General features: G+C 39.4%; 3 protein-coding genes across 5 annotated transcripts in view; 1 reads left to right on the forward strand and 2 right to left on the reverse strand.

The window, feature by feature from the left end:
- Positions 1 to 15,902, reverse strand: part of ttc7a (tetratricopeptide repeat domain 7A) — a 92,191-nt gene extending 76,289 nt beyond the window's left edge. The window contains exons 1-8 of one of the 3 annotated variants that reach the window (XM_088609530.1): positions 15,603 to 15,896; positions 12,326 to 12,489; positions 11,508 to 11,676; positions 9,653 to 9,783; positions 8,878 to 8,996; positions 7,816 to 7,894; positions 2,483 to 2,652; positions 1,415 to 1,478 (exon numbers count right to left, since the gene is read on the reverse strand). In XM_088609530.1, the coding sequence (XP_088465656.1) occupies positions 1,415 to 1,478; positions 2,483 to 2,652; positions 7,816 to 7,894; positions 8,878 to 8,996; positions 9,653 to 9,783; positions 11,508 to 11,676; positions 12,326 to 12,489; positions 15,603 to 15,732 (1,026 nt within the window). In that variant the 5' untranslated portion in view covers positions 15,733 to 15,896. Of the gene's footprint in view, positions 1 to 1,414; positions 1,479 to 2,482; positions 2,653 to 7,815; positions 7,895 to 8,877; positions 8,997 to 9,652; positions 9,784 to 11,507; positions 11,677 to 12,325; positions 12,490 to 15,124; positions 15,241 to 15,602 lie in introns of those variants that run through there. The other 2 variants (XM_088609532.1, XM_088609531.1) reach the window with 2 other exon arrangements.
- A 2,933-nt stretch (positions 15,903 to 18,835) lies between these two features.
- Positions 18,836 to 22,745, forward strand: mcfd2 (multiple coagulation factor deficiency 2, ER cargo receptor complex subunit). Its single transcript, XM_088609980.1, has 4 exons — positions 18,836 to 18,978; positions 20,625 to 20,882; positions 21,428 to 21,587; positions 21,797 to 22,745. The coding sequence occupies exons 2-4, from the start codon at positions 20,716 to 20,718 to the stop codon at positions 21,926 to 21,928; spliced, it is 459 nt and encodes a 152-aa protein (XP_088466106.1). The 5' UTR covers positions 18,836 to 18,978; positions 20,625 to 20,715; the 3' UTR covers positions 21,929 to 22,745.
- Positions 22,746 to 22,887: 142 nt separating this feature from the next.
- On the reverse strand, positions 22,888 to 25,700 carry prop1 (PROP paired-like homeobox 1). The gene is made up of 3 exons (XM_088609979.1): positions 25,478 to 25,700; positions 24,453 to 24,847; positions 22,888 to 23,288 (listed from the first exon to the last, which is right to left on the reverse strand). Exons 1-2 carry the CDS (start codon positions 25,658 to 25,660, stop codon positions 24,455 to 24,457), a joined length of 576 nt encoding a protein of 191 aa, XP_088466105.1. The 5' UTR covers positions 25,661 to 25,700; the 3' UTR covers positions 22,888 to 23,288; positions 24,453 to 24,454.
- Between the last annotated feature and the right edge of the window lie 1,907 nt (positions 25,701 to 27,607).

Raw genomic sequence — 27,607 nt, forward strand, 5'->3', positions numbered from 1 at the left:
ATTTGTACAATTGTTAATAGCTGTGTGAAGTGCATGAGGTAATGTGAGAGAGAAATGTTATGAGAAATTAATCAGACTGATGACACAGTTTTCCATGGTTACATAATACATCCATTAAGCAGGCAACTCAAAAAACCATTTTGTGACGCACATTATTAGAGGAAGAGAAAAATTAATATGCTGAAACAAATAAAGATATAAAAGTCCAATAAATATGCGTGGTACGGATATACCCAACTGTAGCGAGCAGGAAAGCATCTGTGTGAGAGGAGCTGCCCTGCATTCCTGCAGCACATGTCTGTGACTGACAACAGTACAGCACAGACAGCGGCTGTAGGCAGCAGGAACAATGTACAGCAATCAGCAAAAAAGAAGCTGCTTTCCAGAATAAGCTTTCACACATCAATCCTTAAGCATTTTATTTGTTCTAATTGGAAACACCTTTCCAAGCAGTTCTTTATTGGCAAAAAACAGACTTGAAACTGAAAAAAAGAAGCAAAAAAGGGCAGCAGAGTAAAGCAAATTGAGTTAATAAAGCAACTGCTGAGGCACCTTCTACCTAGACAATTTCATGTTGTCAGTTATCAATTATCAATATCAATTATATTGATATCAATAAAACGACCACATGACAGTATAATATATCAATTATATTTTACTATTTGTGCAAGACATATAATATGTGTGCAGGTGTTTTTCTAAACTACATTGTAGAAAAAGTAGGCAGTATACATTCAATTAGTATACCTTCATTCTGCAGTCCCTTCAGTCAACAGCAGACAGTGATCAAATGGACAGATTAAGTTATTGGAAGCTTCCTAATTTTAATATCTACCATCCACAGTGAAACAGTGGACAGAAATTAAACTAGAAACAAAAAAGTGAGAAGCTGTTTTCCTGTTCTGAGTGCAATCTGGCTTGCTGGGATTGCAATATCAATAGCTAAAACACATGTAGTCTGGACATGCAGGAACGCCATACAGAATGTTGAGGATAGCTTACTCTAGTAGACATACCTGTTCTCCATTAATGATATACGCTAAGCTCAATCTGCGTTATATGATTGGCTACAGTGAAAATACCTCTCGATACCTGTGCTCATCTCAAGTATGCAGCAAGCTGCAGGTGATATAGTTCACTGTTATCTTCAACCAAATGTAGTAAAATAAATATGAACAAATATTTTAAAAAGGGTTACACCTGTTTATTATGCATGAATATATAAGCAACATTTCAAAATGAAAATAATCACTTAAGTGATTTCAGCACGTGAAAAAGAGCTTCTGCTTCTAATAAGATATCAATGCTGCAAACCTCCACCGAATGCAAGTACTGTAGTGAGGCTGAAGTAAGAACAGCTCCTATCACTGCATGTATTAGTTCACCAGCGTTGCCATGAAAAAAAGAGTCTTACCATGGACTCACTGATAAGGAGCAGCAGGACAGCCTCCTCCACAGTGTCCTGTGGGCAGAACAAACTGCCAGCAAGAAAAACAAGCCAATGAGGTTCTGACTATGCTGGGAGTCATACCTTTCACCTCTGTCTGTAACACAAGCCTGCTAACACTAATGTATCTGCCACACAATCCCTCCTTTCTCAGTCTTTCACAGCGTGTGCTCCGATTTCACAGGCCTGACCTTTGGGCTCCCCGTCAGCCAGCAAAGTCCTCATTGACCTGCCATGGGACAGATACAGTTACTGCCCCCTACGACCTGGGGAAAATATTCATGGAAACCCACGCAGGCACACAAGCTTATTAATAAGAGAAAGAGCGTTTTGCTGATTGTCTGTGTTTTTTGTTCTCGGAATCAGGTAACAATGTCAGACTAAGTGGAGTATTTTTGCATTTTAACATTCTTGGTTTTTTTAGCACAGAACACTGCATCATTTCATTATATCTGAGTAGTCAGCCACCAGAACCTATTACTATTGTGATTCACTTAACTCTCATTATTATCATTTTATTGACAATATAGCTGGCAGTGGCAGCATATCATGGGCTTGTGCGTGCTTGATAATCAACAATGTAACACACAAAGAACATGTACTTACTGAGCCTGTGAAACTTTTACTTGTATGGGAGCAGCTGCTCAAACAGAACAGCTCACCCCTGTTTGGACTCTATTGTCTGTATTACTATGTAGGACAACAGCTGTTCTGCTTTAATCTTGCCATTCTGTGCTTGTATTTATGTAATGAATTGCATTTTAAAGGGTACTTTATTCTACATGCAATTCTTCAGCATGCATGCCTAGATATGCAATAATCTTTTAGGAACTGATATATGGTTTAGATTCTTGATATTTTGTATCATGAATAATTGCATCCTAATGTGACATTTTATAAAACGTATTTTTATTTAATATATCAAAATAAACATATGATATTTAACCTTATTATATGTTTATCCTTCAAATAAAAGGATACCTTATCTGAAATACCCTTAAAAAGAAGACAAAAAGGCAAACATTTTGAGCATACCTGTCTCCACTGTACTGGTGGGGAGCTCTGAGAGGGTAGTGGCAGGAGTCTCTGAGGGAGACGATCCTCTCTCTGTCCAGCCAGTCAGGGGGCAGGGGTGTCAGGGGACTCCAGTAGCTGTCCTCACTCACCATGCTCAGTAGTGCTCCTGCCAGTTTCCTTGCTGCTGCCTGCATAGCACACACAATCCAAACACAAATTACACACCTCCCCCTAATTCTAAATGCCCAGCAGACAGCCTTGAAGGTAAAGTGATTCCTGATAGATCTGCTTTGCATAAGAAATTTTTAAAAACTATTTACAACAATAAAAAGAACAAATAAAAATAAAAATGATTTGTGTGTTTAAGTGTGTATAAGAGGTGGTGTTCACATTTTACTTCATATAAATTGTATGGCCGCTATTTAAGTGAGAAAAACGCTGTTGAGCGTTCTTCAGGTGTGAAACTATCTCCTTTTAGGGACAAATGGAATTTGTCACGGGAAAATCGAGTCAGAGAGAACACAGAGTGAGTTTGCTGATGTGGTTGTTGTAGAGTGGCTGCAGTTCTGTTCTGCAGTGGCCTTCTTTCAAAATCCACTCAGACACAGGCCAGCTTCAGTGCTGCATGGAGTCAGCACTTACAGAAAGGTAGCTCACTCACCCCACCTGCTGGCTAACACAAAAACACACATCCTCACATTGAAAACAACCCGGCAGAGATTTTCCACACCACTCAATGTGATTTACAGAGCCTATAACTCCCCCAGATGAAAGAATATTAGAATATTAAGAATATCAGTTACTAGCCTGCTTTTTCTCATATCTTGCAAACTTAAATCTTTGCTTTTTTAGCAGAATAGATTATTTCCTTTAATAATCACAGCGTGCAGATGTCAAAATAACCCAGTGGGGGGGGGGGGTGCCACATTTTTCATAGCATTAATATAATGTAGTTATAAAGTATATAGCAATCAGTAAAGTGTTATTATTTCCAAGTAATATTTTGTTATTAATACATTCTGAAACAAATGCATGAAGCACAGATATGTGATAAACCTGTCATTTCACTTTTTGCAACTTTAAATAAGCAACTATTTGTACATGCTCATTAGTTCAATTTAATAGTGCACCTGGAATGCGTTACAAGTATACAACAACCACTAAATGTTTTTAAAACACTGATATCGCACTCCAAAAGTTTTAAACATGTCAAATACAATCAGGAGTTACGATATATGCATGTTAGAAACATCAACAATTTACTCAAAGACTACTTGTGCAGAAAATATTTGAGAATAAATAATACTGCTGACTTTGGAAGAACCAAATTTGTCAGTGAGCAATCTTTAACTTGCACGGATGATAAACTTCATCAACTTAATCACAACAATTCAAAGAACAGCATACTGTACACAAGTAGCCAATATGAAGCATTGTCTTTGCTAATCCATCCCATTTACCAAACAAATCTGACTCATGGTCAAGTTTTCCTCTTTATACAGTCATTAACCTGAAATTATATGTTTTGTATCACAGTATAAAGATCTTGTAGTTTAAAACAAAATACTAACAGTTCTAATAGGAAATTACCATGTATTTCTGCACATGAAACATGTAGTACAATACAAGATTGCAGAGCTATGTACAGTATATAATGCCATATTATACCAAACAATTCACTACATGGGATTTAACAATTTCATTAGTGTTTAGCTCTAATTTATTAACTTGTTTTTTTTTTAGTGACTGCTAGTATTGAACTGTCCCTAAATGACTATACCACCTTTCCACATCTCTAAAGTTAGGTCATTGTTTAGCTGTTATAAATACAGCAACCATCTATTATCACAGTCTGTGACTCAGGGTAGGCTTTGCTTTCAGAGAAAAGAATGGATTGCTGATCTGCAAAGAAAGGGAGGAATCTTGACCTCAATTTAGGCTGCAGCTTCTCTCAGATCATTCTATAATTTGTGTAGAAGCTCTATTGTAACTCTACAGTGTGTCCTAGGTGAACAGAACAACAAGAAAAAAACAGATACAGGACGCTGATTGGACAGCACAGCTTTAACAGCAACAGACAGAACAAGCATGTTCTTAAAATATCTTCAATTATAGGAAATCTCATCATTGGATAAGACTGAGAAACAGTGCTTCTGGTGCTGTTTAAGCTGTATCTCTGCAGGCATATCTGCCAAGCTAAAAACCATAAGCATGCTATTAAATGAAGACTTCAGTACTTAAAATATGATTTTTACATACAGAAACCTTCCCACTTTCTCTTTAAACTAGTCATGTCTCCTTCATATTGTATTCATAGGTAACAGCAACTCAGTTATTGTCCCCCAATTCCTAGAGACACTGTTGATTTTAAGTTCACGGGAAACATACTATAGGGGTCTCCATAAATGAAACCAAGGTTTGACTGGAAGATGCTTTGATTTAATTAAAATTTAAATAAATACAAAATTAAAACTAGGCAACAGACAATAAAACAAATAGAACTGGTTTACTATACATATTTCAGGCCCTTGGTAAATTGCATATCAAGCAAATTTAATAGTAATATCCCTTTCTGCTCTTGCTTTGGAACTGTGGCGTAATTGCTCTGTGGAAGCAATCATTAGGGAGGGCACTGAACCCTGTACCCAGGAGAACTGTTTCACCCTTCAGTGCTCTCACCCTGCTCCTGGGGGTGGGTTACTCTGGTCCTGGAGGAATACAAGGTCTTTAATTTTCCATCCCCCATGAAGTGTGTGCTAATTAATTGAACCAATTACTTAATGCCTGGTTTTAATTTTCAAGCAGGTGGCGACTAAAAGAGGCCTACAAAACCTGCAGAACTTAGCCTCCCGACTGTGCACACCAACATAACAAAAGATACATAGTGAGCGAGGCATCACATCTCACCCCAGCTGGGGAATACATGCTTCTAAATAATGTATATGAATAATTAAATATGCAAAACTGTTCTGTATCCCTAGAGTAGTCGTCATAATGAGAACACTTAAAGAAATAAATAACAATCAAAAGCACTGAATGCTATTCTGCTGTGGAATAAAGAAAAGGAACAAAACGTTATTGTTTAATAAGAGGGATCTGTCTGTCTTTGCAAAGGTATAAGGGGGAGGTTAATGAGTGACATTTTCGTATCTGTTCTGAGCCCACATGAGTATCACACAACCTTTGAGTGGGCAAGGAGTATAAAAATATGTTCTCTTTCAGAGCCAGAAAGCCAATTGGTCAACTCAGATGTCAGCCTCTCTAAAGGTAAAGACCTTGGTTCTTTGCAGGCTTTCAATGGTTTGATAGCAAATGCCCTCCACAAACACCAGCTTTGTCAAACCGTAGGGTTCAAACTAATCTGAGATCACTGCACTCATAGCTTGCCTGCAGGGCATCAGTGATGTCTCCTACTTCTCTCCACATGAGATTCACCTACTTACACAACACTGACCTCTTTCCATCTATTTCAGGCACACAACTACAGGCACATCGAGGGACAATCAAGCCCTTTTGCGAAACTCTCCTCAGATCACATAGAGACAGGTGAATAAAGTTCCGTTTTGAACCAGTGCTCTCCTATCAGACGTTGCAGGGCTCAGGCAGACAAAGCCTTGTGCTTTAACACAGCAGTGAAACATCCAATTTTTGAGAGTGCTGCAGCTTCAATCAATGAGGGGACTTGCATAACCATAAGCTGCTCAAGCTAAAGCTGTGTTGCTAGGCTACAGGATCCCAGCAGGAACTGCATTGCGACATGCAGTTGAGTAACTAGCTCTTAAATTATAATTTCATTTCGTTGTCACACTTGGATGGGATTTGGCACAGCGTTTTAGTTTTTTTTGAAGGAGTTGGTGCATGTCTTAGTGTGTGTTGATGTGAAGCACATGGGTGTTTAGATGTGAGTCTCATCAACACAACCAGCTGCACTCTATGCAGCTGGTTGTGTTGATGAGAAAGGACTGCTGTGTAAGAGGAGGGTTTCTACAAAGTGGCTGAGCTCTGCAAGAAAGTTCTCTGGAAGTATGGATCTCTGGATAACACCTTCCCACTGATCAAAACACAGAACACATTCTTCCGCAGATCTGCCAGCCTTTCAGAAACAATGAGCTTTACAGTAATTCTATTACAATGTAAGAACTTTACAAATGTTGATTTAATTTGATTAATGATTTCAACATGACCCACAAATTCCCATTGCTTGAGATCTTAAAACATTAGCGCTGATACCAGCTTCAGAAATGGAAAGAGGATTTGGAAAACAAACAAAGATAACAGCAGTGCTGTCCTGCCTTCCTCATTGAAATGACAGGCACTGTAACACTGCTTTATCATACTCAGCTTTGGAGATGAAGGACTGGCTAGTACACTAGAGCAAGAAGTAGGGTTTTAAACTACTACACTGCCCCTTCGACCATACAGTATGTGTCAAATGCACCACTTCCACACACAGGACCTTCTTATGTGACAGCTGAAACTTTATATTTCAAAACTGTTTTTTTAAGCCTGCTGTGAATCATTTTTGTTTTGAAATGCCTGGGCTTTCAGTAATAAAATTGGCCCTGCAGGTTATTATACTGTATAATTGCTTCAATCAATCAGTTTTTATTTTATAACCTCTCTCATCATCTCAAAGAGCTGTACCAAGTCACATGATTGTGTATTGAGCCACATAATCCTGCCAGTCTGTAAGTCTATCAACTATTAATAATAAATACCAGTCCTTTTTATTTACCTAAAGATGAATATCTCTCTCACACTGCACCAACTGAGAAATGACATCAATGCATCACAAGTCTGCTTCCCATCTAGAATGCTAATATGACATTTTTAGCAGCATCACATTAATCTCTCAGTTCTTTTCTCACCACAATATAGCACAGGTGAAAAAGGTGACCTGTGCAAAAATGTTCAGAACAACTCACATAATCTTAACAAGTTATAATAATCCCAATAAAGCCTTAACCACTTAAATGGCAGATTTAATCTACAGTTTAGTTTAGTTTAAAGTTTTCACCTTAAAGAGAAGACACCTGCCAGATGGATGGTGTGCTCGAAAGCAAGCAACAGACAGTTCATCCTGCAGCCCTTTCAAAATAATGACTGAAATCAATTTCAGTACAGTGTAAATCTCCCCAGCAAGTACACATCTGATGCATACGATCATACATTTCCACTTTACACCACACCACAGAAAGTACCGCAGAACTATTTCACAGACACCACTACCACACAAGAAAGGGAACCCTCGATTTTTTTTTTCGAACACAGGGCAATGCCATCTTTCTTTACTGCAGGAGCCCCTGCGGAGAGTGTGGTCACCATTAATGCTCAGAAGACTGGCTGCTCACCTTTCTGAAGCTCTGAGAGCCCCGAGTGTCCACTGCTCTCAGGACCTGCCGCAGCTGCTGGACGCCCTGGGCCACATTGCTGAGGAGAGATCAGGAGATCTGCCACACAATGTACTAAGACCCCATTTCTGAATGAATTTCCAGCCTGTGGAGGGAACACTAGGAGTACCGGACTGGAAAGTGGACTCCTCCTGCTCTGTCAACAAGCAGGTCTCAGTTCTGTATGTAAGGAAGATGTTTCTGTGTCTCTGAGAAATTGTATCAATCAATCATGGAATGCTGGAAAACACTATTTTGGGGTGTTTCCAATTTTTGGCGCCCTTTAGTCAAAATGGTAATGAAGCTTGTGCTTAAAAGGTTAAAAATGAACTTACAATAAAAATTATCTAGAGGTTTCATTTGTTTTGCCAACCAAAAGCAATGCAAGCCTTGCCATACAGTATCTGTAAGGAGAGACTGCCACCTTCTGGAAGCAAAGACTATCACATCGAAAACCTATTTGGAAAGATGCATATTAATCTGAGAGGAAAAAAATGCATCAGATGTAATGTTACTAATAGTAAGGTGTATAAGTCTGTGCTACTGTAGTAAAACTATACTATTTTCAGTATAGTAGATCAAAATCATGAGGAAAAAGTTGTATTTTTTCAATTAAATCAAAACCAAGGACAAATATTTCATATTTGTGTTCATTAATTTCTTCACCGATGATGTACCTCAGTCTTAGCTCAGCTGTGTAGTTTTCAGGCCAATCTGGGGTGGGAAGAGGTGAAAGCTCTCCTTCTGGGAGAGGTAACCAGTGACATATATGTAAATAGGGTCACATTAAAGGAAAAAATGCAACATTTATTAAGGGGACAGCTCCCTACTTAAGTGACCCTACCTTCACAGCTTGCAGTATTTTTCCAATGACCTGCTTGAGCTGTTTAATATTATTACTGCTCAAATAGAATAAAACATGTAATTCTGCACCTGAATTACAATGATTCAGTTAGAAACACGCCCTTTTTGATAGTGTGGGGGGCTAAGTCAGCTGCAGGATGGTAATCTATACAGACTCACCCCTTCCGGAGCATAGACAGGTATGCGCTCTGTAGCGCCGCCTGCTGGAAGAAGCTGAGTTCAAACTCCATTGAGGGCACATTGTTCTTCACACTCTTACTGTGGGAGGTGCTCAGAGTCTGCCAACACAAGGCCAAAGAGAGTCTCAGTAAGACCATCATCATCGTTATTACTAGCAGTAATAGTAGCAGTAGCAGTAATAGTAGCTATAAGTAGTAAGAGATTGACTGTTGTACAGTGCAGTAATAGCATGGCTCATGAGTATGTTTATGGATTCTGACTTCTAACCTTACCATTATTTCTAACCCACCACTAACTCTACTACACACCTAAAGCTAACCATGGAGAAGAGAAGAAAAGAAACACAGTAAATAAGGTTGCTGGAAGTACAAGATGTCATCTGAGTGATCTGGAATTGTTCTCCTATGATATATCAGCAGCTGACTTCTCTCTCTTTCTCACACACGAAGAAGGCTCCACAGCCAAAACCTTGTGTGTCTTTTCTTCTCTTTTCAGCACGGAATAAACCTTTAGTTATTCCTTTGCAGCCTACACATGCTGACACAGCAACCTACTTGAACTACTTAAAACTAACCATGCATTTTTTCTACACGGTTCCTTCACAACAATGATGCCAGGAACAGCAGTTATATTAGTATTGAAAGCCAGATTCCTGACTTGTATGCCCCATCCCTGCACCTGTAGGGTCACCATCCCTGACCCTGACCCTGTCCCTGTCCCCACTCTCCACCCCTCACCCCTTCACAGCACTGACCTTGTCAAGTTCCTGCAGGTACAGCAGCTCAGAGCTACAGGCCTTCAAGTAGCAGGACAGACTCTCCTCCTCCCTCTCAGACAGACGAACGCGGGAGGCGGCCGAGACCTCCTGGCGCTCCAGGGACAGTCCTTGGTTGGGGGAGGGTGACAGATGAGCAATCCACATGGTCAAACCTTTGGCAGTGGAGTGGAACCACCAGACCACTATATGAGAACAGACTACACTGTTTAAATGTGAGAAAGACATCTTTGTTTTCCTGTGCACAATTTATACACATTCATTTATCTACTCACAATTCTCTTCAACTCAGACTGCCACTTAAAATCCCTATGAACACTCATGGGGTAAATGTAGCCATTTCAATGGCCTCTTGGTGCTCCTACATTTGTGTATTATTGGATTTCTTTCCCATGTGACATCTGGAACAATAACACACTACGTTATTATAAGGTGTCAGTAATGAATGCTTAAGCAGTGTCCGCTTGTCTCAATTCATAACTAAGTGTCAGCAGAAGAGATCTTATAAAGTTTCCTAATTTCATAACACAAAAATTCTAGTTAATAATTTATTATTTAATTACTTTAATTCCAAAGACCACATACATCATTAATAATAATGACAAGGAGATCTGAACATCTATTGATCAAAACACAGACACAAATACCAAAATGATAAAATGTAAATGGATTGGGAATAACATCCCTGATAGCATGTGCACCTTATTATTGTCAAAGGCTACATCTTATAGTGAAAAGCAATTAATTTTAAGTCAAGCCTCACCCCTTATTTTACAACTGATATTTAAATTGTAGTAAAAATATGGGAACTCAAAGAGCAACAGGGTTAGGAGCGGTAACAGATCATTAGGTCCATTAGAAACTGGCTGAAATGATCTGATTTTTAAGACTTCTTTCTGTTTTTGTGCCTGTTTGAACCACTGTAATTGTATTCAGGGATAATATTCAACGATCCATTAGAAATTCTTCCATTTTTTTCCATTTCTCTCTTTGTACAGTACTTCAGCAGACCAGACTGGGAAAGGGCTTAGATACACACTCCCATCAGTGATCAAACTCACTGTGGAAAGTTTTACCAGTCTCAGGGGATAAGAGGCACTCTTGGCTGAAGAATAAAGCTAGAAAAGCTAACAGTCCTTATTTGGTGATAGTAACAAACACAGCAACTTGGACATTCCAGCCAGTAATTTATTCAATTTCCTACATTTGATAACTCGCTTACAGTATCTCAACAGACAATTCTCAACAACAAAACTTATAATGTTTACAGGATACCTCATATTTTAACAGTTTTCAAATGAATTAGACCTTTGTGACAAGGTGCTAGGTATGCACAGCACTGAAACATTCATTTTCTGTAAAGCAACAGAAAATTAGAATGTTCTGCTCACCAGAGAGCTCAAATTGACAATGTTTCCTTAATAGCATTCACTTTCAGCACTCTCTAGGCCAGTCTAATCAGTGATTACATAGGACCTTCCTAGGCTGGGTGTTGAGGATTTAATGAAAGGGTGTTGATGGCTGACCACATGACATCACAGAGCTGCTCTGACCTCAATGTGCCTCAGCCAATCAGCTCTGCCCTCTGACTATTTCACCAAGACTTGACATGGCCAGTTTAGAGCTGTGGAAGGGCATCCATCCCAGAAACGGTTCCAGACTCTAAATCCGTATTTTAATAATATAATCATGGGATCTTCTGCATTATTTTGTGGGGGGAAATGTAAAGGAAGACTCAATACCAGCTACTGAACTGGAATACTACTATTTTTGGACTTCCAAGGATGTTTCACTCCATTCAGTCCTATGGAAAACATTTAGACAGGGGTCCTACCTTTGATGACAAAAGCTTCTGCCAGCAGTCTGATGTGGTAGAGTGGCTGTTCCTCCATTGCCATGTCCTCAAAGCCCACCCTGTCACACATGCCCTGGGCATCCCTGTAGCAGCCCTGGACATAGTACAGTTTGGCCAGCAGCAACAATGCTTCAGTCAAGTACCTGGGCTGCAAGCAGAGAGGAACCACAGGCAGCCATGAGACCTGGCCCTGTCACTCCCTTGTCAGGACACAACACTGGGACTTCTCAAAGGCAACTAAACAAGACATGCTTAGGACTCCCTAAGATATATATATATAATGTGTGCTCATGAATTGATGGGTATACTGTAGGTATGTATTAAGAAAAATGTAAATATGAATATATAAATAAGTGGTTATAAAACAATTATGGATTAATTAGAAAAATAAATATGCCGAAGCCTTCTCAAATGAAGAAACTTTCCTTGAAGGAAACCTATTGGGAACCTTGAAAGGTATTTCATCTGAATGAGACGCTGGCAAGTAAATAACATTGGAATCTCTTGGATGAATCTTTCATTCTTCAGTTTGTGGGGCGGACTAGACTATACTAGTCTGTGATCTCCTCAGTCTTGCTTTATTCCTTTGAATGCCATTCTTAGCCTTTGATGATGGCTGAGATGCACACTGGCTGTGGCTGATAAGGAAAATGGATGCACCCACTGAAGGTCAATGCTTTCTTTGAGACAGTATTACACACCCATGTGGAAGCCAGACTGAAGGCCCATCCAGAGCCATCGGTCAGAGACACAATCAAAGGACCCTTCGTGAGCACACACATGAGATGTGTACTCACTTGCAGCTTGCCTCTGTTCAGGATAGAGCTAAGGAGCTCCTTGGCTTTCCTGAGCTTCGGCTGATTTGTCTCCTCTAAGGCAGTTGAGCTCTCCAGCTGGGACGTGTTTTCCAACAGACATTCCTCAAGCAGGGCTTCAGCCAGGAGCAGGTTCCCATAGTCATCTGGAGGAGGTGACACACAAAAGGGTGGGAAGTCAGCCAAAGTAAAGCAGCACAGAAGAGCAAAGAGCAGAATCCCACCATGACAAGCCGGCATCTGACTTTGGCTTTCAAAAGCAGTCATTGTTTATTTCTAGGAGCATCTTAACTCAGTTGTACGACACAATTTCAGCATATTGTTGTCACAGCATGATTGAATCTACCTTTCTCTGTCTTTGGCCCCATGAGAACGCTGACCTTGTTTTGCATGCTGCTTTGTTTAGATTTCTGTGAAGCCATTTGAACCTCCATAATACAAACACACTGTTTCTCCCAGACCCACATGCTAAAGTGTCTCTTCAGAACATTCCTGACGTGTTATTGTTTCAGACAGTGGAACAATATCAACATCATAGCTAGGATAAACTAGTGGACCACAAAGCAAAAAGAAAAATTGCTCAACTTCCCTCTCTCAGGATAAACATAGCGTAACACTTCCCACTTCAATTCATGAACAATTCCCTCTGGCTACTGAAATAACTGCTATGAAGTGTTTTTATGAGCACATTTGAGATCTGTTTACCTGGGTTTACTTCAGTACACATACAGTATAGTTCTGTGCCCAGTACCAAGAGTAACGTGCACAAGACAGAGACAAGCAGTGAACCGTGTTTGCAAAAGAACAGTTTTAAATCTGGGCTATTACCTTTCTGTTCTAAATTATAAAGGTAGAAAGGAAAAGATAAATTTATAGTGCAATGCTGATTTCATATAACTCCTAGCATGTACTGTAGACAATCTTAGAATCTGGCTGGTACTCACATTCCTCAAAGTCAGTATCCATTAGAAAGCTATAAAACCACACCAATCTCTGTTTATTCACGCTTAAACAAACACACGTGCTAATAGAGCAGATGTTCTGCCCAGGCCATTGAAAGGAATGCTACTCTTTCAGTTTTTAAAGGGGAAGAACACACCTCTCGTACTGTTTCTTACAGTGCAGTGAGCAGATGGACAAAGCCGCATCATGCAGACAGGCTAAAGAAATCCAAAAGCTTGATCGCAGTGAAGTCTCGGAAAACGATGAGAGGAGATGGAGTTAGCCGAAGCAGTTCGGAGAGCGAAGGCAGGTGGAAATAGTTGAAAAGGACAGGCATTAGTGGATGGGCTGCTCAGAGGCTGAGGGAGAGCACAGAGCTATCAGAGCTGCTCAGGGCTGGGTTGTAAGACCAAAGAGTTGGTTTTGTAATTCTGGGGTGCTGACAGGCAGACTGGAATTGAGAGAGACGGAGAAGGCAGGCCTGTTGGACTTTGAGCTCTAGACTGGTCAGAGAGTAGCTCAACGACAGAGCACTGGTCAGTGGCAGCTCAGGGTTTAAATATCCTGGGCTGATGAAATAAGCGCCCACTAATTGGAGGCAGGTAGTCGGGACAACCAGCCCGAGCAAGTCTGCACGGCCCCAGAAGGTGTTCGGCTGTTCCTGCAATGTGCGCCGTTTCCGTGGAAACCAAGGGCTGCTAGCTCTGGCTCGCCTAGGCATAATACTGTTTAAAGTACTCTGCTGAAATGGGCATGTTACTCTTTCTTGACAGAACATGTTAATAATATTTATGGTAGACATTCTTTACCATATAAACAGCAAGAACCTTGGTTTTAGCTACTGAAATGTAGATGCTTCCCATTAATAATACTTTATGAGTACCAGAACCTACAGTATTAATATATATATATGCTACCAACTTATTAAACACTAAATAAGTTACAGTATATTTAAAAAGCCATATTTAAAGCAGATGTATTTGTATCATGCTTGAATTTATCACACAAAACCGAAGATCTTTCACGGAGAGGCTACAGAAAACAGATATTTTACCTGGTATGATAGAAAACCTGGTATGTTGTCTAAGCTCTTAAAAATATTTTTAAATTGAAATTTCTCATTGTTTTTTTTATATAAAAAGATCAACTTCTCCCTCTCTTAAAAGTTCAGGTGACCGTCCTTGTGTTACATATTAACTTAACGACCAGAAACAACACTGTCAAGCAGGTGGATAAAAGTCACCTCAGATTTATTTACTTTACACACATGTATGCAGGCTGCATTCTGCATGTTTGAGACAACTCTGTAGGGTGGTTCTTGTGGTTCACAATTACAGCATGTACAGTAAGCAGGAAGACAGCCTTATTGGAAGGAATTTCTCATGTTCTATTTTAGAGTTACATGTGGAAAAACTGGCTTCCTCATGTGACTTACCAGACAGCTGCATAAAACTGCTATCTAGTCAAGAGACTAACAAACCTTCAGGAAATATCCACCACTATAGGCTATATCTGTAAACCTACTGTGCATCACCTAATAATATTGTGTAAATCCTGTTTGGCACATTGTATAACACAAAATTTCCATGTAAATGTCCATGTACTCTTTTTTCTGACATATTCCTTGAATGGTAATCTATAGAAAGCTCTTTCAGTTTTAAAGTCTAAGGTGTTTTTGAATTTTTAATGTTTGTTAAAAGGAAATCTGACAGGACTTATAAACAAGGTTGAGGGAACACGTTCATTCAAAAAAAAACATTAAAAATGCAAGTCCAGGGCGACAGAATGAAACACTCTGAACACAAAAACGATTACTTTGTAAGTACATTTCCTACTTACCACAAATTAAGCAAAACCACTAGATCTAGAAATAGCACAGAACTGCGTTGTAACATAAAAATCAGAATGGCAATAATCCATTGAATCTAAAATTTGAAGATGAAAAGGAGTTCTTATCAGTTAGGTATTAGTATCATTCAGCAATGTAAACTTCTGTACGTAATGTGTAAACTCTAAGCTGTGTTATAATTCAATCTATCACTCAATATAAATTCGAATTCTTCACTTTTAGCACTCGCAGCACAGTGCCTGCACAACTCTGCAAGATGAACGTGGCTACTTCCCTAACTTTGGTCAGTGAATCGAGTCACACGTTTTGCATTTGAAGTTACTGGAACAAATGACTGACTTTGTAAGTACAAAGTTCAGCCCTGACTGTAAAGGCGGAACCACTACTGTATTCTCTTGCCTGTGTATTTTTTTTTTGCGGTTGTTTTTTTATAATTGAGAGAGCGACAAATTCCTCCTAAACACTCACCATCTTCGTGTATTCGAGCCGAAATGAGTTGCTCTACCAGACCGGGTATCTTGTCCCACTGGCATTCGCCGCGACACCTCTCTATCTCAGCCTCCAAACGGTACTGAGAGAACGATATCCTAGCTGCCATGCTCCTTGATAACGATAACCGTAATCCACAGTCACTGAGCCCGCTGGTGACTGACAGGCAATCAAAAAGTAAACTTTCTCACTGAGCATGTGCGACTGGAAAGTGACTTGTGTTTAAGTACTATACAGTGAGTGGGACTTACAATCTTCCTGGATGTAACGCAGCTACAGTGAAGATACAGAATAACGACATAATTTGCTGTTGTTACAACATCATCAGCTTTCTTTCCTGTTGATGTGATTTTAAAAAAAATACAAAAACAAACCAAAGAATTACATTATGTTTGTTGTGTATGTTTGTAAGGAACATTCATCGTAGACTTGCTTATGTTTGTTTTTATTTGCTTTTAAGTGTAATAATATATATCTTATTTTTCATAACATTATGCGTTACCTTAAGAAAAAACTCTTAGATCTACAGTACAATAACCTTTCCTCTTCCCATACTGCTCTGCTTTTTGTTAGGTAGTGTTGAAACAAACTGGGCCTCTGTTTACACAGTTGATTAATAACAACCTTTAAACAACAAAGCTGATAATGATCACCTACTGCTCCGTATTCAAAAACACTAGTTTCTGGTAGATCTGCCGAAACACTGACTTCCACATACAGCTTTAAATGGAGCACATTACAATGAAATGCTTGAATGTCAAATCACCTAATATTTCATCGTGAAAATGCAATAAACCCAGCGTCTGACGTTATTGTCTAAACAGTAATTGAGCCTTTTGAGGTTGTTAAATTTTAAGTGCTCTGAAACTCAAAATAATGTGCTTCTAAATTACGCAATAGTGCCTCCTCGTGGATACAACGAACTTTGACTATGGTAAAGATTATTTTTTTTATCCCCGTAAATATAAACTGGCGGGGTGATAGACGCAATTATTGCTTTCATTGTCTAACAGATTTTTTGCATTTCTTTGAAACTTTAAGTTTCCTACAACAGTTTCCTCTATGAACTGGCTACATTACTCTGCTCTCCTCCCTACTGAGAGCTGATGTGTGGTGAGCATTCTAGTGCACTATGGCTGCCGTCGCATCATCCAGGTGAAGCTGCACATTGGTGGTGGGAGGGGAGTAAAGCGCTTTGAGTGGAGTGTCTAAAGCGCTATATAAGTGTAAGCAATTATTATAATTATTATTACAACAATAATAGTATTGTCGTGCTTAAAAATTGTATTCTTCTTAAACAATCACGCAAAAAACAGTATATATTGTGCTTTATAATACATTTACATCATTATGTAAACCCCATAATGACTAACAAGGTGCATGTTAGCGATCTAAAAAAAAACAGCCAGCCAGCCGTTATTTTAACAGAGATATTGATATAAATAACGTAAACATTAGTTTAAGATAACAATAGCTGTGTTGTCCTACAAGTAGAAACTACAGCTGTTGTTTTGGTTATATCGTTTTACAGATGTCTAATACTGTGATAAATAAACGAGTATTTTAACCCCGCCGTTACAAACTAAAAGACGACTACTTGTACTACTGTTTTGAGTTATTGAGGGTGTGGAGATTACGTCACCGAAAGCTCTTTCGGGGTCATTTAGCTCTTACATGAACTGAAAGTTCTCCTTTCGTTTTGAATGTTTAAGAGAATTAAAAAAGGAATCTGGATTCGCGAACTAGGACAGTAAGCATGCGATACACAGTGTTTAGATGTTGGTTTCATGTGCAATCTTATATGGGCCGAGCTAAACATCTCTGTACAAAATTCATAATAATTCCTTACATTCGTGTTGCATTATCACCCCCAAATTATTCTAAATCTGCTTCATCTAAGATCTGCTTCATCCACCACCTTAGTTTGGCATCCACTGCACCGCAGGTTAGAGAAGACAAGTGAGATTCCGCTTCTAGACCGAAATAAGGAGGAGATCGTGCAAACCCAGAGTGAAATACAGGCAGGACAATGGCTAACTTATTCTTACGAAAAATGCTATGGGGTGAACAGGTACTCAGGATCGTGTTTGAACATCTGGATTCAACATTTTATCCGAAGGGCGGCACGTTTTATTTATAAGTACAGTGTCCCCGGTCACCACTGTACTCCCCGGCGGTGCGGTGGCTCTGTGGCTAAGGATATGCGCCTCTGGCTGGAAGGCTGCCGCTTCAAATCCCACAGCCGACAGAGAAATCCTACTGCGTGTGGCCCCTGAGCAAAGCCCTTAACCCCAACTGCACCAGGGGGCGCTGTACGATAGCTGACCCTGCACTCTGACCCCGGGCTGCTCTCCCTGTCTGTGTGTCTGTGTCTCATGGAGAGCAACCTGGGGTATGCGAAAAGACGAATTCCTAATGCAAGAAATTGTATAGGGCTAATAAAGTGATGTTAAATTATGAGACACTGGACTAGAAACGGTAGTCTGGGGGGATGTGCCACCTTCTATCAAATAGACCTTGCTGTCTACCAACACAGCTTCCAGCAGCAACTTGCTTTTTTCTTCTGTCCTCCCAATCCAATACTGATTAGTAGACCCAGCCATCCTGAGTTTGACGAATTTAAGGTAATGGCCTGTAAGTCTGCTGATGCATAGTGTACGATTTCTAAAGTACTAAACTTTACAGTTACTGGACGTTTAAAATATTTTACGTAATCAGACTTTTTCTGGATAGATGGGGATTTTTCTCTTGCTCTTGAAGCATTTAAATACATATATTTAAAATAAGGTAATGTATGTTCTTGAGCATGTCTGCTATAGGAAGCGAAGAAGCAATCACTTGGTTTACGTTTCAAAGAATCCTTGCCATTTTTCAATCAGCCTTTACTCATTCACAAAACCAGAGTTTCACTAACATGTACAAACGTCTTGTCACACGATACAGTAGCCTTAATACCGAAAATGTGTCGTCAGAGAAACGGATCAATTCAAATCTAGCAGACTACTTAATTCAAGAGCTGTGTATACCTTCGTGCTTTTCTCCAACCTAATAATACTGCCGAGTCATAAAGGTTAGACTACACTTTCAAATAAACCATAACCGTAACACCTTATCTCTATAATCCATGAAGTGTTCTGCTTTTACTAGAGGTACGTGGAAAAACCTCAGGAGGAGGCGGAATCGTACTTTTTGACAATGTTAGCCAATCACAGAGAGACGTCGTGTCCTTAGGTGAAAGGTCACTACGGCAAAGCATAAGGACCAAAATACAGTGAAAAAAATTGCATAGACGAAAGTATCGCTCCAAGCGAGTCAGGGTATTTGTACAGAAAAGGAAAGAAAACAAAGGAAACTGGTGAGTGTGGAAGTGATTTAATTGGGCCATGAAGGTGTGTAAAATAGGCTTAATAAGAATATACATTTTTTATTGAACTAATTTCAGACTGACCTGCACCAACTCGTGTCGAATTGCAGCTGCTCTGCTGGGATCCTCTCGATTACACTGTTCAATTAAACACTGTTTATGATTAGTTTACAGCTAAACTAACACTAAATAGTAAATCGACTAAATTAAAGACATTTAGGCTGTCTTTAGTTTATACCTGTGTGGGATCATTAGAACACGCTTTTTATTAAGTAATCTAGGATGTCCGACTGTCTATAGCTAATGTATGATCGGTGTTATTAGCATCAATAGCGGTAATTTGTAACCGTTATAACGTATCATTTGAGATAAAGAAGACTTATGTAATGAGGGGGTGTGAAGCACTCGAAAATAACAAAAAAATATTTCTCTTGTTTTTGCTGAATTGCGTATTGATCAACTAAGAAATGGCATTCGCCAGCGTTCAAATTAATGTTGTCTGATCATACATCGAAAATATACACCTTTTAATAGACACTTATTTGACTATATAAACTCATTTTGCTTTTCTGTATTAGCTTATATTTCTAGGTGCAGAAGATACGATAGTAATAACGTCGTATGTGTCTGATAGCTAATCCGTTACGCACGTACATCAGTTTACAAATATGTACAAAGTATCTATTGTCAACGTAGGCGTGTTTAGTTCATAAACGAGAAGGTTTTAGAAACTGCAATTCGATCTGTACAGCAGATACAATTATTTTTTCACATGTACAATGAATACCAAGATCTGCCCTGAGGTGGGGACTAACTACCTACTAGTTATGGAAAGATGTAAGAGAATGGTTTTCAGAACCAGAAGCCTGAGACATTTGCAGTTATGCTACAGGTTGATATTTCTTTAGAAGAGCTTTAGTTAATAGATAATTGGATTCGGCAGACTGTTCTGCTGATGAAATGAGGTCATGACTAAAGAAATCACCTAAATGGGATTTTAACCAAGACAAAAAGGTTGCAACAGTATCTGTCTTCCAAGAGACTTTAACTGCAGATGAATTCATGGGATATTCTTATTCCCTCAGGAGAAAAAACACTATTTATGTCTGAAGAACTGACTTTTTTATTCCAACAGTATCCACGCTCGGCGGGATATCTCCAATGACAGTAAGGATATGTCACAATGCTTTAGAATAATGTACTTTCTTTACCAGATTAGGCTAAGTGTCGTTAGTGTTTTTATTTACAGTAGGTTCTGGATTTAAATCTCAGGTGGGTCACCGTGGTTGGCCTCCTGTGAAAGGTTCCTCTATAGATTGGTACAGTTGTAAGTCCCTTTGGATAAAAGTGTCAAACATGTGACTAATAAATGGCACAATTAAAAAAGATGGTCCTCATGTGTCATGGGTTGATAATTGACCTTTTATGTTCATACACCTCTTAAATTTCTTCCAAAATATTTTATTGCTCATTAAAATCTGAACATCCGATGGAAATGCAGTGTTGTCTTTAAAATGTAATGGTAGGGAAGTCTTCAAAAGCATTTCTGAAATGTTTGCAATCTTAAATACTATGAACAACGCAGAGTTTAAAAATGGAGTCAGTTGACAGTGGATCTTTACCCACTATTTCCACAGGAATTTTCTTCAACACAGGCCACCTGTAGAGTGCGTTGAGTTCAGCATCTGAGGAGTGCGTCGGTGTCCTGCACAGTTGGTTGGTGTGAGAATGCTGTGGAGAGGCAGAGCCGGCTGGAGCAGCATGTTCAGCTCAGCGCTATTGCTCAGCTGCTTGTTGTCAGCCAGAGCACAAGATCACGGGCAGCCTGATGTAGAGGTTGCTGAGGGGCACCGGCCCAACCTCAGACTTGACAAAAATATTGTCCAGGATAAAGAGTAAGTACAGAATTATTCTGTTGGCTTCCCCAACTTTGATGAATTAGCAAATCATAGATTCTTATTAAAAAGCTAAATACTTGTGTTTTTTTCAATTTGTGTTTGATATTTCCCCAACGTTACCATTTTTGGGCTTCAGACTGCGTACCAAGGGTTATAAATGTATAAATCTGACACATTCTATCACTACATCATTCATCATACAATGCGAGAAGCTTTACATTAAAGGTTCAGGTGAAGGTGGCAAAGCTTTTACATAAATTCACTCAATTTGGGATGTGCTCTGGAGTCTACTGTAAATGTTTTTAGTTGAGGACCTGTACATTAATGATACTAATGCAAGGAATTTCAGGCATCTCTCTTCGATGTGTCAAAAATTACTTTCTACCAAGTACATGTACAATGCCTCGTTGTAAAATTTTATGATTGAAAAATAAAAGTCAAGCACAGCTGTTCAGGTTCAGTCAAATAAAAGTGGGCAAGGATATGATTTTTGTTTTCCAAAACTATTTTCCGAACCAAACTGTTTTGTCTTTTTTCTGCAGCCACATTATGGAACATCTAGAAGGGGTGATTGAGAAGCCAGAGTCGGACATGACTCCTCAAGAGTTGCAGCTCCACTACTTCAAAATGCACGACTATGATGGGAACAACCTGCTGGATGGATTAGAGCTTGCAACTGCCATCACTCACGTTCACAAAGAGGTTGGCCAAATCTCATGGCGCTCTGCTAGTCAAAGATTAATTTAGCAGCTTAGCATCAAACCCAACTATCCTGAGAGGCTTTTCATCCTGCGATTTTGCAAAACATCCTTTGAAATTTGATTGCTTTAGACTTAAACGTATTTTTGCATTGTAATTACCAATGGGCCTTATGTAGTATTTTACATACTGTATATAATTTTGTTTTCCAGGAAAGAGGAGAAACCAGCCAACCCATGAAAGAAGAAGACCTCATTAGCTTAATAGATGATGTGCTTCGAGATGATGACAAGAACAATGATGGATACATTGACTATGCTGAGTTTGCAAAATCACTAGAGTAATCAAAACACTGTGTTGACAGTTGTGTATGTTGATAATTTAAGAGCTGAAATCCACATTTAACGCACATCCCTCCTTAAAGTATTTCAAGCAGTAGACCAATTACTGAAGCTTCTTGGTATTTTTTCAAATCACAGTTGAGTTCAGATTTTTTTATATTACCAGCATCTGCATTTGAAAAAACTAGATTTGAAGATAACTGCCATAATAGTGTTCATATTGAAGAGCTACTTTAATTTACTGTAATTGAATCATAGGGTGTTGAATATTAGTCAACACTATATTTTCATCAAAACCTTTTGAAATGAGCCATCTTTTGTAGTTACGTTAATATGCTGCCATGTGTTGTAACTGAGGGCTTTAAAATTGTAACGTGAAAAGAAAAGATCATGTGAATGGTTTGGAGACAAAAATCATCAAAACAGTTCATAGAAAGACTTTTTAATATACTGAGAGGTATTAAAAATGCAGTTAATACTATTGGCTCCAATACTTATTTGTTGAATTTTTAATGCCTACCAGTATATGTGCAGTGAATGATTCCTTTGCTTTATACAAATCGTAATGAAGAGAGCAATGATTTTCAACAAAGGGTTTTGTGCTTCAAGTTAACCTACTGTAATTCTGTGTTTGTAAAAAGCAAATGCAACCATTCGATGAAAGTGTTTTGCCCAAAACTGCAGTGGTTTTCTTGCAGCCTTTGAATTCATTATAAAATTTTATTTTTACATGGACAACAGTTACATCTGTGAAGGATGGAAAACAGAAACCACAAAGGAACAGAAGGTTTCTTAATAAATATTTTTAAATCAAAGCAAAGCGTGATCCATAGTGATCCTCACACCTGAAGAAGGCTTTACAGACGAAACGTTGTGTTTTCTCTCTTCTCTTTTCAGTAGGGAATAAACTTACAGTATTACTTGTTCCTTTGCAGACTACACATGCTGATGCAGCGACCTACCTGAACTGCGTGTCTATTTAACTTGATGCCTTTGTGCAAAACAACAGCAAATTATTTTTTAAATCTGCAAACTTGGAAAATTTTTAAGTATAATCCCACAAATTGGTAGATAAACATCTTAACTGTCTTAGATTTTCATATATCTGAGAAGGATATGAAGTACTGCTTAATTTTACCATAATCAAAAATATTTTGCAAATATAAAGAATACAAAAAGGTTTGCTCTCCTTAATTATACACATGACAGTCACAGAGCGAAAGCATGTCCTTTTCCTGGTTCTGCAGTGCCGTACTTGCAGAAGAAGCATTGCTGATGTGGAGTCGATGATTGTACTGAGCGGAGAAGGTCTTGAATTGTGAGTGTTTGGACAGGCTGTGCAGCAGACTGGAGTAGTGATGGCCTGTACAGTATACAGAAAAGTACTGTTGAGTGCATCATTGAAGGCGCTGTGACCCAGTAAAGATGTAAAGTAAGAAACTTAATGCATTAGTGAGTGACTCTGTACAATTAAAATGTCAGGACCATGGTGGAATATTGTCTTAATGCAAACGTTGCTGCTTGTGCGCGCTTAAACCTGTTTATTGCACATTTTACAGCCAAGTTTAAAAAGCTACATATTAATGTGTATTGTACACATTACATTAATGTTTTATTGGTGCAAGAAGACTATAAATGTGTTGATTTAATTTCAACATAAGTTTCTACAGGAAATCCAAAAACAGCTCTATTGTTACATTTTGTTGTTTTCAAAAACCATTTTCTAAATATTTAATTCTGAATTTTGTAAATTCAGTGAATTATTGAAAGGTAATCTAAGATGCTCAAGAATGTCTACATCTTGCAGTTTTATTATATAGTGACAGATTATAAACTTTATCAAAGTTTTGTTGATGTACCTTTAATAAAAGGAATCATGTAAATCCATATTGATCTGGGCTTAGTTCCTTACTTGAGATGCCAATGTTGAACATTTAAAGACTCGCAGTCCAATGCAAATGATCTTGTGGTTTTACATGAATAATGAGTTGCAAACAATGACAGATGACATTGGTAAAAGCCTGAATTAAAATTGGTCAGTGTCTACTAGAATTAAATCAAAATGGCAAAACTGGTTGCTAACCACTTTGCAGCTGCCTTAGATCCTGTTTTGTTTTGTGCTTCTAAGAGGTTTTCTTTTTAAATTTCAGGTAAGTCTGTACACACAGCTGTACCAGCTGCATGCATTACACTGTAGAAGCTAGGCGTTCAGCACTCCACGTGAAGCAGCTCTGTTGTTTGTATGGAGACACTACTGCACTACAGTTAAAGTCATGATTACTTTGGAACTTCATCGTATCTACCACCTGTGAATTTCAAAACCGAACCCTTGCTTGCAACTTTCCATTGAATAGGAGCAAGAAGCAAATGAAACTTTCCATTGTGTATCGAGTGTGTAAATTGAGAATGGGATCGCGTTTGCTCTAACCCAGGCCTAAGGCTCTGGATTACATTGCAGCGTTTAAGACTTTACGCGCTAATCTACAGTACACGTAAAAGGATAGCGAAGAAGAAAGATACGTGGCACCTTTAGCTCCAGTGTGGTGGGGGCTCCAGTCCAGGCATGGAGGCCAGGGAAAGCATGGGTGGGGGCAGGCTGGGTGCCGGTCCACCGATGGCACGCAGCGGGCTGTACCAGTCTTCGTGCTGCAGCGGGGGGGTCGGCCCTGACGAAAGGTGGGGGTGGCTGCTGGCGCAGGAGAATTGGCTGACGGCCGGAGGGGGGACGTAACTGCTGGGGATGACCGAAGAGAAGCGGGGGATGTGGCTGATGGTGTGGCTGTACTGGTACTGCCGCCCTGCGGAGCTCACTGCACACACGCCCCCCATAAACCCGCTGCAGCCGGGGATCACCGCGGGCAGTGGCTTCTGCGCCGCCCGTTCCTGCTTCCGGTGCTTCGCTCTCCTGTTCTGAAACCACACCTGTGGGCAGAGGCGGTCAGAGCTGGAGTTCAGGCAGCGAGAAAGCGGTGAAGAGAACTAGCTATTTGAACTCGTATAACTAAAAAGCACGGCCGTTTCATCACCGGACGGGGCACAATTCACAATTTAAGATGCTGGAGAGCTAGAATGCAAATAATGTATACTGAGAATCTAATCACCATTCCTATCTTCAATTTAAAATCACTAATTCCTTAATTTGTGTGGGTCCTAATATGCCAGTATGGTAGTGGTATCCCAGTATATGATGGGGACACTATACTGTAACAAAAAGGCGCCGTCCTTCGGATGAGACAAAAAAGGTCCAGGGGGTTTCTCGGTAAGCGTCGAAGTGTTACCCCCACAATTTCCCCTGGCTTTTACTAATCATGGCCTCTTAATAATCCCCATCTATGCCTTGGCTTCATTAATCTGCTCTCCTCCCCACTGAGAGCTGATGTGTGGTGAGCGCACGGGCGCACCCCGGCTGCCGTCGCATCATCCAGATGGGTGCGACGCCTTGGTGGTGGTAAAGCGCTTTGAGCGGAGTGTCCAGTAAAGCGCTATATACAGTGAGTGTAAGGAATTATTATTATTTAAGCAAAGGAAAACCCACCTTGCAGTTTCCCTCACCTGTATGCGCGCCTCGTTAAGTTTCGTCACCCTGGCGAGGTCCTCTCTACAGTAGATGTCCGGGTAGTGGTTCTTATTGAAAGCCGCCTCCAGGTGTTCCAGCTGCTCCTGGCTGAAGGTGGTCCGATGCCGCCTGCGAGCGGGAGTCGGGTAGTGACCCGATTGGTGTGAGGAGAACTGCATCCCAGCGCTGCTGACCTGGGCCTTTTTGAAAGTGCTGTCGACATCTAGATCAAAGTAACATCTCTGAAATAATAACAACATCTCTGAAAAGTAACAACGATTGAAATAATGAATCCCTTCCTTTTAGAGGAGGCTTAGATATTTTCCAAGCGGACCTTTTGTTGTCACACAATTTAGTTTTTTTTTAAAAAAACAACGTATTTATGTGTGTATTTAATGAGAAGCTAAAAATCCAACAAAGTTGCTTTCTATACTCATTTGTTAAGTTTTTAATGCCTCTCACTATACGTTATATACGTGCATGTAAAAAAAAACACAAAACGTTGCCAATTAGTCACTTCTGCCGACTTTGAAATCGACTAAGGAATAAATTGCATCGCAATACTTTAAAAGGAGCTTTTGTTTTCAAAAAGGTTGCCGTAAATGTTCTACTTTACTGATGAACATTGGAAGTCGAATTATTGTTATATGCTTGTTGAGTGCAGGTTTTACATTTCTTCATTTTACGAACCACGTCTCTTCTCCTCTCACAATACCGACTCACAACTGGGATCGGATTCACAGAATGTTGTGCAGAAATAGGTTTGTGGTTATCAGGGAGGTCAGACTTGCCGGACTTTAGGCTTGGACCGCACAATGGGAAACACTGCTTTAAAACGGATAGTTTAATATTATTTTTAGTTTTTAGTTCCCGTTTGAAAACCGCAAACGAGTCTCTTTTCTGTTCTGGGAGAAACCAGGATGCTTTTTTTATTTCACATGTCTTAGTTCAGATAGCTTATGTTACCTGTAGCCTGACAGGTATTAAAAAGGAATCTGAAGTTGTTCACCGAACTGAAGTTCAACAATCGGACTACTCCATTCTCCTGTCTCCGCCAACAGACTCCCGGCGTTGCTGGTGTTTAAAAGTTTTCATTCATGCCTTAGATCCTGGGATTAAAATGTACTTACTTACCCCACCAAACTAAGGGAACCTAAGTACCACCTGGCCCTGTCCCCACAATTCAATATCGTGAGAAAGGGAGAACAGAGACACGAGGATGTTGTTCAGATTAGCCGAACAAAAGCCAAAACAGCGACTCAATTTGTCCAAAGTGGACCATAGTTCTACAAGCTGAAGCCGTCAGTCGACAAAATCAGCACAATACTGGGAAGTGACGGCCAGCAGAATGACATTTTAATACCTTCGGCTTTGGGATTTTTTTAAAAAGTCAATCAACAAAAAAGTCTCACATATCGAAAAATGGATGTTCGTGGCGTCATCCTGAAAAAGCGAGCCCTTGAGCTCACTATCGAATTCAGCATTGATAGATTTGATGCAATTCTTATTCCTCCACATCTCTAACGACTAGTTGTTTGCACATCACGCCTGTCATTTCAGATTACTCTTGGCTACACAAGAACATTTGAACTCCGGTTATTCAATTTATGTGATGTTTTTTTTAACATTGTAGACAACCGGTAAAAATCAGGCAAATCAGTGAAAAAACATGCCTACTGTATGTTTACATGCTATAAAGAATATTTAACATAGGCTACGTTATACACAGTAGATATGAATATTGTTCTATTAAATGTTAAAATAATGTATATTAAAATTATACTTTAAAACCTTAAGACATTTAGAGATAATAAGCTATTATATTATAACTGCACAGAATTCTATTTTATAAAATGTTATATATTCTCCCGACAAATACAACCATTTTAATTGACGTTGTTTTTTATTTAAGGTACCAAAGCAGTTTTCAGTTTATGAAGCAGTACCTAATTCTTTAGCAATACACGACTTTAAAATTGCATGTCAAGATATCAGTCAGCATTATAAACCGACACTTTAAATATGCGACTCACTGGCTAAAGCTCTTTCAAATGACAGCTACTTGTACATTAATATTTTGATACCAAAGTATATTTTCTAGCTACTGTAAGTTAAATAGCAATTAT

The sequence above is a fragment of the Lepisosteus platostomus genome, chromosome 17 (genome assembly GCF_059453375.1).
Source record: "Lepisosteus platostomus isolate fLepPlt1 chromosome 17, fLepPlt1.hap1, whole genome shotgun sequence".
In the NCBI taxonomy this organism is placed as follows: Eukaryota; Metazoa; Chordata; class Actinopteri; order Semionotiformes; family Lepisosteidae; genus Lepisosteus; species Lepisosteus platostomus.

What these genes read in the sequence shown, in the direction of transcription:
- prop1 (XM_088609979.1), bottom strand. Translation starts at nt 25,660, where the DNA reads ATGCAGTTCTCCTCACACCAATCGGGTCACTACCCGACTCCCGCTCGC. An exon ending in TTAACGAGGCGCGCATACAG is followed by an intron (nt 24,848 to 25,477) that starts GTGAGGGAAACT and finishes CTCTGCCCACAG; the next exon opens with GTGTGGTTTCAGAACAGGAG.
- mcfd2 (XM_088609980.1), top strand. Translation starts at nt 20,716, where the DNA reads ATGCTGTGGAGAGGCAGAGCCGGCTGGAGCAGCATGTTCAGCTCAGCG. An exon ending in AATATTGTCCAGGATAAAGA is followed by an intron (nt 20,883 to 21,427) that starts GTAAGTACAGAA and finishes TTTTTTCTGCAG; the next exon opens with CCACATTATGGAACATCTAG. An exon ending in TCACTCACGTTCACAAAGAG is followed by an intron (nt 21,588 to 21,796) that starts GTTGGCCAAATC and finishes TTTGTTTTCCAG; the next exon opens with GAAAGAGGAGAAACCAGCCA.